Source organism: Leptonychotes weddellii, chromosome 16, assembly GCF_054177405.1.
Source record: "Leptonychotes weddellii isolate Sample4059 chromosome 16, ASM5417740v2, whole genome shotgun sequence".
Lineage (NCBI taxonomy): Eukaryota > Metazoa > Chordata > Mammalia > Carnivora > Phocidae > Leptonychotes > Leptonychotes weddellii.
In genome coordinates this window covers 50,321,812-50,334,211 of record NC_138384.1, presented here as the reverse complement: position 1 = coordinate 50,334,211, position 12,400 = coordinate 50,321,812, and the positions used below count along the sequence as shown (strand labels likewise).

At 53.5% G+C, this 12,400-nt stretch overlaps 1 protein-coding gene across 1 annotated transcript; it reads right to left on the bottom strand.

Annotated features, from left to right (window-relative positions):
* Positions 1-1,474: 1,474 nt before the first annotated feature.
* LOC102738969 (uncharacterized) lies at positions 1,475-12,182 on the bottom strand. The gene is made up of 5 exons (XM_006751195.3): positions 12,085-12,182; positions 7,758-7,834; positions 6,153-6,279; positions 5,757-5,846; positions 1,475-4,155 (listed from the first exon to the last, which is right to left on the bottom strand). The coding sequence occupies exons 3-5, from the start codon at positions 6,184-6,186 to the stop codon at positions 2,306-2,308; spliced, it is 1,974 nt and encodes a 657-aa protein (XP_006751258.3). The 5' UTR covers positions 6,187-6,279; positions 7,758-7,834; positions 12,085-12,182; the 3' UTR covers positions 1,475-2,305.
* Between the last annotated feature and the right edge of the window lie 218 nt (positions 12,183-12,400).

The window sequence follows — 12,400 nt, the reverse complement described above, 5'->3', positions numbered from 1 at the left end:
AGGAGTCCTAATGAGTCACTGAGCCTGAAGGTGGTCTTGGGGACTCCCTTGCAGTCATTTTGTATTCAGTATCTCACTGGTTCACGCACTCATTCCCTCTCAATTTTGGCCCTGCCATGTGCCAGGGGATGGGTCTAGAGAGGCACAAGAGACAGGTGTATGCTAAAGGGGCTCTGGGTCCAGAGTGGGCTCTGAACAAGGACGTGGACAATGACAGCACAATGTTCATACTGCCATGGGGGACAAGAGGGGAAGACAGGCTGCTTCCGATTCAGCCAGTGAGGAGGTGCCCTGGAGCTGATGCTGAGGACAGGAGACCAACAAGCTGGGCCTGGACAACACAGGGATGACTGGAAATGAACCTGGAAGGATGGGCTATGCTGGGTGAGTGCAGGGGCTTCAAGGCCAGACCACATCCTGATGGCCACAGAGAACCCCTGAGTGAAGCTGTGCGGGAAAGTGAAAGGCTCACACCTGTGACGGAACAAAGGAATGGCTCCACTAGGCACGTAACCAACATCTAGACTGAGCAATGGCTTCCCAGCTCCTACTTTTTGCCTTTGCCTAGGTCAGCCAGATGGCTCAATCCGCTTCTTCAGGCATGACCCAATCATCCCACCATCTCCCAGTCTCAAGAGAACATTAAATTCTAGAGCTGCCTCCTTACAGTGAATACCCCTTGCATATGCTGAAAGGGATGGAGGGACTGTTGCCACCCTGTCTCCATCTGCTAACTCTAGTATTTTTATCTTGAAAAGTGAGTGGCTTCTAGCTGGGGGCCTCAGGCAAGTGGTTTAACCTCTCAAAATCTCAGCTCCTTGGGACACCTGGGTGGCTCAGTTGGTTAAGCGTCTGACTCTTGGTTTCAGCTCAGGTCATGGTCTCAGGGTTGTAAGATCGGGCCCTGCGTCAGGCTCCATGCTCAGCGCAGAGTCTGCTTGGATTCTCTCTCTTCTACCCCTTTCCCCCTCAAATAAGTAGGCCTTAAAAAAAAAAAAAGTCAGCTCCTTGTCTATGAAGTGGGGATAAAAATATCTGCATCCCGGGAGTGCTGAGAGGATGAAACAGAACAATGTGTAGAAGTACTTACAAAGTGCTAAGGTCTTACATGAATGTCACTGGCTCAACTGATTTTAATGAATCCTCATGCTGAGGTTGATGAATGACACATAAAGTCTTTTTAAAGACTGGGACTGGGGCGCCTGGGTGGCTCAAATGGTTAAGCGTCTGCCTTCGGCTCAGGTCATGATCCTGGGGTCCTGGGATTGAGCCCCGCATCGGGCTCCCTGCTCGGCGGGGAGCCTGCTTCGCCCTCTCCCACTCCCCCTGCTTGTGCTCTCTCTCGCAAATAAATAAAATAAAATAAAAGACAGCGGCTTTGTGACACACCACAGTTCAGCATTATTAACCTTACTTTCTGGCAGAGGAACAAAACAAAACCATAAGGCTTGAGTTAATACAAGGCACAAACAACTGAGAAGACATCTTTTTTTATTTTTTAAAGATTTATTTACCCATTTTAGGGCGCCTGGGTGGCTCAGTTGGTTAAGCAACTGCATTCGGCTCAGGTCATGATCCCGGAGTCCTGGGATCAAGTCCCACATCGGGCTCCCGGCTCAGCAGGGAGCCTGCTTCTCCCTCTGACCCTATCCCCTCTCATGCTGTTTCTCTCTCTCTCTCAAATAAATAAATAAATAAAATCTTTAAAAAAAAAAAAGATTTATTTACCCATTTTAGAGAGCGTGCACGAGCAGGGGGTGGGGGCAGAGGGAGAGAGAGAGAGGGAAGCAGACTCCCTGCTGCAGGGCTCATTCGCAGAACCCTGAGATCACGACCTGCGCCAAAACAAAGAACTGGACGCTCAACAGACTGAGCTACCCAGGTGCCCCGAAAAAGCATCTTTTCACGTTTTTGTTTTTTTTTTAATTTCATTTTTGCCTTGGCAAAAACTGAAATGAGCTCTGTTCAGGCCTGCCGAGAAGACCGTCCACACCTGTGGATCTCTCCTACCACCTGGTGGATGTCTGTGGGAACCTGTATGATGGAAAATGGGAGGGGCTGTTGCTCCCCTTGAAGGCTCACTCTGGCTTTCTCACCCAACCGGGTGACCCTGCAGAGAGAAGCGTATGATGGGTAAGGGGGCTGCTCTGCACTGGCCCCGAGTTCCTGACACTCACAGGGCCCTCCGCTGGATGAAGAACACCACACCAAGGACAGGCAGGTGTCTGCCATGCTTGGCACACCCCCAGTTCACTGGCGGATGAGAACCGAACAGCCGCCGAGGGTTTTCTGCTACTCACTGCACTCATGGTGTCCCCTGGGAATGAATTTTCCGATGCTGGACCAGAGATCTGCTCCGGCTGAAGTCCTTCTCACATGTGTGACACTCAGAGGGCTTCTGTGCAGCGTGAACCCTCTGATGCAGAATGAGGGCCGCAGCCTCGCGGAAGGTTCTCCGGCACAGGCTGCACATGAAGGGCTTGGCGCCTGCGTGGACACGCTGGTGCTGCATGAGGTGTGTGCCACGGCTGAAGGCTTTGCTGCACACACTGCACACGTAGGGCCGCTCCCCCGTGTGCACCCGGTAATGCTCAGTGAGGTGCGACACCTGGGTGTAAGCCTTGCCGCACTCGTCGCACGTGTAAGGCTTCTCCCCAGTGTGTGTCCTGCGGTGGAGGGTGAGGGAGGAGCTCTGCGCGAAGGCCCTTCCACAGTCGCCACACACAAAGGGCTTCTCCCCAGTGTGGATCCTCTCGTGCTGGGTGAGGAACTTGCTCTGGCTGAAGGTCTTCCCGCACTCCCCACACGCGTAGGGCCGCTCGCCCGTGTGCACCCGCTGGTGCAGGACTAGGGCTGAAGAATCGCCGAAGGGTTTCCTGCACTCACCGCATATGAATGGCTTCTCGCCGCTGTGGATCTTGAGGTGCTGGCTCAGGTAGGAGCCCTGGCTGAAGGTCTTCCCGCACTCCCCACACGCGTAGGGCCGCTCGCCCGTGTGCACCCGCTGGTGCTTGGCCAGGGAGGAGCTCTGGCTGAAAGCACGGCCACAGTGCCCGCACGCGTACGGCTTCTCACCCGTGTGTGTCCTCAGGTGCTTGCTGAGGGAGGAGCTCTGGCTGAAGGCTTTCCCACATTGCCGGCACGCGTACGGCTTCTCTCCTGTGTGGCAGCGTTCGTGCTCGGCCAGCGAGGAGCTGAGGCTGAACGCCTTGCAGCACGTGCAGCACTCATACGGCCTCTCTCCCGTGTGGCTTCTGTGGTGGACCAGGAGGGCTGAGGAGTCGGCAAAGGCTCTGCCACACTCACCACAGGCGAACGGCTTCTCCCCAGTGTGGACTCGCTGGTGCTGCAGGAGGTGAGTGCTCTGGCTGAAGGCGCGCCCACACTCTCCACAGGTGTACGGCTTCTCGCCCGTGTGCACCCGCTGGTGCCTGGCCAGGGAGGAGTGCTCTCGGAAGTGCTTGCTGCAGTGGCTGCACACATAGGGCCTCTCGCCTGTGTGGATGCGCTGGTGCTTAACCAGGGACGAGTTCTTGCTGAAGGCCCGTCCACACTCCTGGCACGTGTGCGGCTTCTCACCCGTGTGGGTTCTCTGGTGTTGAACGAGATGTGTGCTCTGTCCAAAGGCCTTCCCACACTCCTCGCATGGGTAGGGCTTCCGTTTATCGGGAATCTGTTGGCAGCCCACAAGGCATGTGTTCTTGCCAAAGGCATCTCCCCACCCACCACACACCAATGTGTCCCCCGCAATGGGAGCTCCTTGAGGGTGACTAAGGTCTGGAAGAGAGCTGAGGGCTTCCATACACAGTCTCTCTTCTTGGCAGGGGTGCCCCTGGTCTAGGACTGAAATGCAGGTGAGGCCCTTTTTGCCAACGTGGCTTGTGGGAGCTTGAGCCCTTGGAGGATTGCACTGATGCTCAGTGAAGAATGGGTGCCAGGAGAAAGTTCCTGCAAAGCTCCACTCTGGGCTCTTCTTCCCCTGGCTGAGTGTCACTGCTTGGCATTGTCTCTCTGCCACCTGGCCTTCATGTTCTGTGACTTCTTTCTGGATGGTGTGCCAGAAATCCTGCCCTGAGAGTCCCACTGTCATCTGCCCCTGAGACAGAGCACCCTTCTCTAGAGGCAGCCATGCAGCTCGGGGCTCAGGCTCTGAGTCTGAAAAATAAGCAAAGAAACATGCTAAAGCCCTAACCTGAATGTGCACTGCCAATCTGAGGGGGATGGACAGAACCTCAGCAGTCAGACTGGACAACACAGACCTGCGGCTTTCAGTGGGAGTCCTGCAGCTGAGGACAGAAGAGTGAATGGACCAGGGTCCAGAAGACCACTGCAGGCTTGGTGATTCTCTACGACTTACGGGACTCGAGGGGTGCCTGGGTGGCTCAGTGGTTAAGCGTCTGCCTTCGGCTCAGGTCATGATCCCAGGGTCCTGGGATCGAGCCCCGCATCGGGCTCCCTGCTCCGCGGGAAGCCTGCTTCTCCCTCTCCCACTCCCCCTGCTTGTGTTCCCTCTCTCGCTGTCTCTCTCTCTGTCAAATAAGTAAAATCTTAAAAAAAAAAAAAAGGACTCAACAAAGAGTCATACTCATGGCTGTGACTGATTAGAGCAAAAGGACTCCAGGCAAAATCAGCAAAGGGAAAAGGCGCAGGGGGCAGAGTCCTCTCCCAGTGGAGCCACACAGCGTGCACCAAACCCCTCCAGAGCTGGATTCCGACACATGAAGTGTAGTCTACAGTTTGTTAGAGACTCAGTGACCAGGGTTTTACTGGGGGCTGGCCACGTACGCACCCACTGTGTAGCATGTACCAAAATTCCAGACTCCCAGAAGAAAAGCAGGCGTTCAGTATAAACCACATTGTTTGTACAAATGGTTTAGGTGCAGTGAGCCGGTCTTAATCATTTAAGGAATGGTGGGAATCCTCCCACATTGGCTAAAGGCCAACCCTGCACCAGGCTTTCCAAGAATGGCGGCCACAGGCCTGCTGTCAAGCCTCTTCTGCACAGTGGGGAAGGAAAGTGGTAGCATGGAACACAGAAAGGCATGGGCCAAGGCCACCGAGAGCCACCCCACCTGTCAGCTGCCACTGGGGTTGTTTTACAACCACGCCCTTACCGCGACAGGGCCTGGTCAACAGAATGGAAAACAGATACTCACACAAAAACCTGCTCAGGAGTGTTCATAGAGCACTATTCCCAGAGGGTAGAAGCCAGACACAAAAAGACCACAGACAGTATGCCTGTATCCATATGAAAAATAAATGAATACATTTATATAAACTACATTTACATGAAAGGTCAGAACAGGCAAATCATAGAGACAGAAGGCAGATTAGTGGCTGTCGAGTCTAGGGAAGTGACCACTGGAGGACTGTTGGGTTTGTTTTCAGGCTCCTGTACCTACCAGCTCTTTTCTGTTGGATGTACATTGCACCGCCTTGCCCCAGGAGGAGAAATAAGCTGATCTGAAGCATGGTGACTATAGTTACAATACTGTATTGCACACCTCAAATTTCCTACAGGAGTTGATTGTAAGCGTTCTCACCACAGAAAAAATATTGCAACTATGTGAGCTGATGGATCGATAAATTAGCTTGATAGTGGTGATCATTTCATAATGTACATGTGTATCAAAACACCATGTTGTACACTTTAAATACATACAATTTTTATCTGTCAATTATACCTCAAGAAAAGCTGGGGGGAGGACGATTAATTTTATAAAACACCTGATCTGACAGACCCTTACTTCACTCACCTGGACCTCTTGGGACATCTCTCTTCACAGTCCAGGGGTCTTCCCACTGCTCCAGCTTGGAGATCACATCTGGTTTGCAATCGGGAAGTCCTGCCCATAGTTAGAAAGTAGGAGGGAAATGCTGACACTGTTCCCACAGGCAGCCACGCTCCAACAGGCCCAATAGTGCAGTATGTGTGCCCCAGGCACGGGAGAGGTCTCTCTCTGGTGACGTGGGGTGGGGTGTCCACTCTGCACAGAGGGGACCCAACTGGGGGACACAGGTCAGAGCAAGGACATACCTGGGTGTGGGTTACTGGTGACAAGGCAGGGGATAAATATGCACGTGTATGTGTGAGCACACATGGAAACACACACACACGGGACATGGATGAAGAGGTGACAGGAAGGTCTCACCCAGGGACACCAAGTTGCTGTAGTTCCTCAGCATCACGTCACGGTAGAGGATCCTCTGTGTGGGGCCCAGCAGCCCCCATTCCTCCTGTGTGAAGTCTACGGCCACGTCCTGAAATGTCACAGGCTTCTGAAACATCCCACATGCGTTGGCTCAGCCATGGGCCCTCTCTGAGCAGGGCCAGCCCCATGGGGAACAGCAGGATGTGAATGTTCTGGGAAACACCCTATTGTCATGGGGGGAAGGGTGTGGCTCACACTGTGAGTGGCATTATCATCACCTTGACACTGGGTACTGCAGTCCCACCTGAATAATTGTGTCTTCTCCAAATTCCTGTTAAAGCTTTACCCCTCAGTGTGAAGGTATTTAGAAGTGGGGCCTTTGGGGGGATTAGGTTTAGATGAGGTCATGAGGATGGGGCCCCAGATGGGACTAGTGCCCTCATAAGAAGGAGAGACCAGGGGACACCCAGGTGGCTCATTGGTTAGGCCTCTGCCTTCGGCTCAGGTCGTGATCCCAGGGTCCTGGGATGGAGTCCCGCATCGGGCTCCTTGCTCAGTCGGGAGCCTGCTTCTCCCTCTGTCTGCTGCTTCCCCTGCTTATGTGTTCTCGCTCTCTCTGACAAATAAAAATAAATAAAATCTTAAAAAAAAAAAGAAGAGGGAGAGACCAAAGCACGTGTGCTCTCGTCTCCTTGCCCAGTGTGTGAGGACACAGAGAGAAGGCAGTTTGTCGGCAAGCCAGGAAGAGGGCTCTCACCAGAACCCAGCCCTGCTGGCACCCTTGTCTTGGGACTTCCAGTCTCCAAAACTGTGAGGAATAAACTGTTGATTAAGCCACAGTTCACGGTATTTTGCTATAGGAGCCTGAGCAGATTAAGACACAATGATTCCTCATCACTTCCCAAAGCACTCAGCTTTATGGCCCCCAGAGACAGCCGGATGGCCCGTCAGCCCCCCACAAAGCCATCTGTCACACCTGCGTGGTCCGCCTCCCCTTTAGGGCTGGGCAGGGGAGGCTTGGAGGATGTGATGGCATGCAACACCAGCCACATGTGCTCTGGGACCAGGAAGTGTCCCCAACACGGAGTTTTTGCCCCACAGCAGCACCCCAAGGCTGTGGCAACAATCCCTCTGCCTGTGTGTGGCTGTCTCCTTGGGGACCCCATGAAGAAAGGGCCTGTCAGCAGGCACCATCAATTTCAGAGTAACTACTTACCATTAACACCCAAAGCCCCCAACCACCTTTCTAAATGCTGCTCAGTACCACCATTCACTCATATGCCAGGCCCTGCTCTGTCCTTTTCCTGGATATTGGCTGAGAAACAGGGTGACCATAAAGAGCTGTGTCCCAGATCGGTCAGGCATGGGATCTCCTCCAAGGTGCCCTAGACCGACAGGGTCACTAAGCCCCACCCTTGAGTGAAGGGAGAAGGAAGAAGAGGAAGAGGAAGAAGAGTGGCCAGGGCAGAGGAAGGGGCCCTGCCCCAGGACTCATGCTCCTTAAGGGCTGTGGCTCCATTCCAGTTGCGAGGGGTAGAAGCATCACAGAAGCAAGAACAGAAAGGAGTATGCCTGCTGAGACTGCTGGCATTTTTGGAAACTCACGTGGAAGGCATCTGCTGGGAATGCAGTATCTTGGGCCTTGGGCTTGTCTTCCTTGATGCTCCCCTGAGAAGGAAGAGCTGGGGGAGGGGAGGGGATGTGAGGGAGGCCAGATCTGCCCTCAGGCCCCAGAGACCCAAGCCCCAAAGTCCCCTCACCTCACATCCCTCCCCTTGCCAGCCACTAGACTCTTTCCCAGGGGCCCTGACCCTCCCAGTCCAAACCCTCCCACAGGTGTTTCCTCCTGCACTGCTCACCCTGGGTCTGCTCTCTCCTGCTTATCCTCCAGGGCTTGGCAGAACCACAGCCCTCAACATTTACTATGTGCCAGTCATGATGCTTGATCCTCATTCTGTCCCTATGAGGGATAGTTAGGACCAACACTACCGGACCCATTTTACAGGAAGGAAACTGAGGCATCAAGGGGTAAGATGCTTGCCTGAGTTGAGTTTTTGCATGGAAGCACTCCCACTCTTGTCCCCACCCCTGACCAGCCAAGATAGTCTTGTGGAGAAGGCTGTGTCCACATAGACAGATGGGGTGACCCACACCCCCCAGAATTAGTCTGGGGATGTGACAGCCCACCTGGACTCTCGTAAAGGGGTCTACACAGCCACCATGGATCCAGGGTGACCCAGAGGATGACAAATACTTGGAGTAGGAAATCCTGGACCCACAGGTCCACTGTGTGCCACTAACTGGCCATATCATTGCTCTAGGCCTATTTCTTCCTGGGTACAGAAAGGACAGGCTCCTGGGAGAACAGATGGCATTATGTCTTAGAAAGTCTTTGTAAAATGAAACCTAACAAAGGAACACCTCATGGTGTCCTTGCTGCCAGAAGCCACACCACCTTTACATCCTCCATCCCGTCCTGGCTCCCACGCTGGGCAGGGGGTCACTGAGCCCAGGGATCCACGAAAAGCAGCCCTATGATTTGATACTTGGAGGCTGGGCCTCAGACCCCTGCCTCTAAAACAGGGAACTATCCATGAGCCGAGGCCGAGTCCCCGAGGGCAGCTGCAGCTGCCTGTGTTGCAACTCAATGCCAACCCCAGGGCACAAACTTCTCAAGGACTTGCTGTGCAATTCTGGCCAAGTTCCCTAACAAGGAAAAAGAGGTACTATCATCACTCTGTTATACAGGTAGGGAGAGGGGGCCAGAGAGAGGTTAAATCAAAGATATGAAGCATGTGATGGGTTGGGATCTGAACCCACACAGTCAGACTTGAGTCTGTGCTTTCAAAAATATGTCTTTTTAATAGAGGTATGAGTGCTCAGTTCAATGAGTTTTGACCAATGCACACACCTACACAGCCACTGTCCAGATCAAGCTCTAGAACTTTCTGTGAGGATGGAAATGTTCTGGAGCTGTGCTGTCCAATTCATCAGCCATCAGCTCCATGTGGCTCCCGAACAGTAGAAACACAGGTGGTGTGACTGAGAAACTGGATGTGTAATTTGAAGTTTAACTGATTCACATTTTAATATCTCCACGTGGCTCTTAGCTACCTTTCGGACACCTCAGCACTAGGACTTTCAGCACCACGGACAGCTCCCGACGGGCACCCCTTCCAGGCAAGGCTCTCCCTGGCCCCGGTGTGACTGCTGCTGAGATTCTGACAGCACACAAGTTGTGCCTATTCTTGAACTTCATACAAAGTAAATGATATGCTGTGTAACAGTCTCTGCCCCATGCTATCAGGTTTACGGACATCACTGGCAGCAGGACGGTTTGGGGACAAAGTGAGATACCAGGTAGGCAAGTGCTCTGAGGGAAAAGCAACGGTCTCAGCTGTCCTGAATTCAGATCCTATGATACTCCCAGGAGTGAAGGGCTGATGTGGGGCTTTTTGCCCCTCCCCACAGGGGCAAGAGTGGCAAGCTGATCCCTGGGGCCCTGATGTACCAAGTGCCCATACCTTCTTCCCAGTGTCATTCCTAGGGTCAAACAGTGAACGTGAGGGATAAGTGGAGTCTGTCAGACCTAGGATCAAATCCACCTTACCACTCTGCTGAGTGACCTTGGGTTGCTCAATTCACCTAAGGCCTGGGTTTTCTATCTGTAAAACTGGGTAACAGTACCTTTTGCAGAAGGGTGTCTGTTCACTCATTCATTTAACAGATACTCCATGGACTGTGCACCACATCATGAAACTCATAGTCTATGATAAATGGGAACAAGTATAAAGTCTTCGAATGTGGTTAAGTGCTAAAAAACATAATGTAGATGTGTGTGGCACCTGTTTTGAATCAGGTGGCCAGGGAGGGCCTCTGAGGTAATATCTAAGCTTAAATGCTATTCAGTGGCCAGCAGGGCTGAGCAAAGGGAGAGCTGTAGGGTGAGGCCTGAAAACAGGCAGAAATCAGGTCATGCTGGGCCCAGAAGGCATGGGAAGAAGTGTGGATTTGATCACATCAGGGGTCAGCAAACTCAGCCCCACTGCCTATTTCTGTACAGACTGAGCTAAGAAGAGTTTCTCCATTTTTAAGAGGTTGGGAGGGAAAAATCATCAGAAGATTAATGTTACATGAAATTCAGATTTCAGCGTTGGATAAAGTTCTGGATTTCATTGGGGAAAAAAATATGTGGGTATGTGTTCTCTCTCTTGTTAGGTAAGCATCTACCTGACATCTTTGGTTTTGCCTCTTGGCCTACAAAGCTGAAAACATTTGCTACCTGGTGCTTTACAGGGAGAGTCTGCCAACCCCGCTGTGACAACCAGGGCAGGGATGGAAGGTTTCAGGGAGAGGTAGCCTCACCATTCAGGGTTTAAAGACCCCTCCGGTGCAGTGTGGATAGCAATGGTGGGAGGACGGGGAAGCAGGAGACCTGTGAAGAGGCGGTAGTCTGGACTAGGCTGAGGATGGCAGGGCACTAGAGCGAAGGCAGCAGGAGCAGGGCCTGTTCTGAGGAAAATCTGGTTTCTGAAAATGTCCAGCCCTATGACCACCACCCTGACATGTGCCTCACCTGGCTCCTCAGGCTCCATTGCCTGCCACTCTGCTCTGTCTTTGGGCTGTTTGACCTCAGCAGCTACAGGATAGGGGGCATGTGGTCTCAGTCCCAGACAGAGATCCCAGGTTGTGGGTGAGTCTTGCAGGGAAGGATTCCAGTTCCCAGAGCCACTGCCTCCTCCCATCTACTCCCATACAGCGGTCAGGCTCCTGGCTTTCACTTCGGGGCTCAGGGCTGGGATTCTGGAAAATGAAATACTGCTGGATGAGCAAAGGCAACAGGGAGCAGGTGTGGTCATACACATGAGCTTCCCTGGGACAGACCCAACTACCTCCTTCCTCCAAACTGAAAACACATGTCCACACAAAGACCTGTATGTGAGTGTTCACAGTAGCACTATCTGGGTAAACACACTGTGGTATATCCACACGACGGCTTACTATTCAGCTATAAAAATGAGTGAAGTACTGATACATGGCACAACATGGGCTTTAAAAACATTATGTTCAGTGGAAGAAGCCAGACACAAAAAAGCCACCTGTTGTATGATCCCACCTACATCGCATGTCCAGAACAGAGACAGACTGATCAACGGAAAGTAGATTAATGGTTGCCAGGGGCTGGAGAAAAGGGGAATGGGAGTGATGGCTAAAGGGCAGAGGCCATAGGTACACACCTGCGGTCACACCTACAGACACAGAGGGGGTGTCACACACACAAAACATCCCTTCCCCACAAACATGCATGGTGACACACCTGACCACTCACACGCACCTGAGGTCTCATCTGCACACGCAAATGCTGTCAAAATGCAATACCCTCCTTCCTTTGGACATGCACAGTGGTAACACATCCGGTCAAAGGCACATACCGAGGTCACATCTGCACACAGAGGCCCTGCCACACACACCTGCTGTCTCATCTGCACACACAAGTGGTGTCTCGCCAGCAGGACACCCTTTCCCTCCGAAACGCACACGTGGTGACACACTCAACCACATGCACACGCCTGAGGTTACCCCTGCACACACAAACGCTGACGCACCGGGTCCCCACACACACCTGAGGTCTCCTACGCACACGCAGGTGGTACCTCACCTGCAAAACACCCCTCCTCTCTGACACGCACACGTGCAGTGTCACATTCTGCCACACTCAGCTGAGGCCCCACGGGCACGCACAGCTCTCTCCTTCACGTCCTCCGGCACGCGCAAGCGCCCACGGTCCCTCCTTTCTCCCCGCCCCCCATCCCTGGGTCCGCGCTGCCCTCCGGGCCCCACCCGGCCACTCAGTCACTACCACCGCATGCACACACGGGCCTCGTCGTCCCTCACACTCACATAAGCCCTCAGGCCGGAACGGCGGACTCACCACCACGCCGACCCCTCACAGAGCCGGGCGGCGGCGCCGCCAGCCGCCGAAGCGCACACACTCGCCACAGGCACTTCCGGTCCGCGTTTCCGCCGATGGCCCGAACGCTGAGTTCGGGGCTTTATCTCCCAGAGGGCCCTGCCCGCTGCGTGCCCGGAACCGGCCGGGCGCAGGACGAATGGTCTTCTGGGAAATGAAGTCCACAGGGCGACGGCGCGGGGAAGGGGTCGTGGGAACTTGGTTGCTCTGCGCCGCTGGCGTGCGGGACCAGACGGATGTCGACTCGCGTGGGCTAGGTAAACATACAGCGTACTTT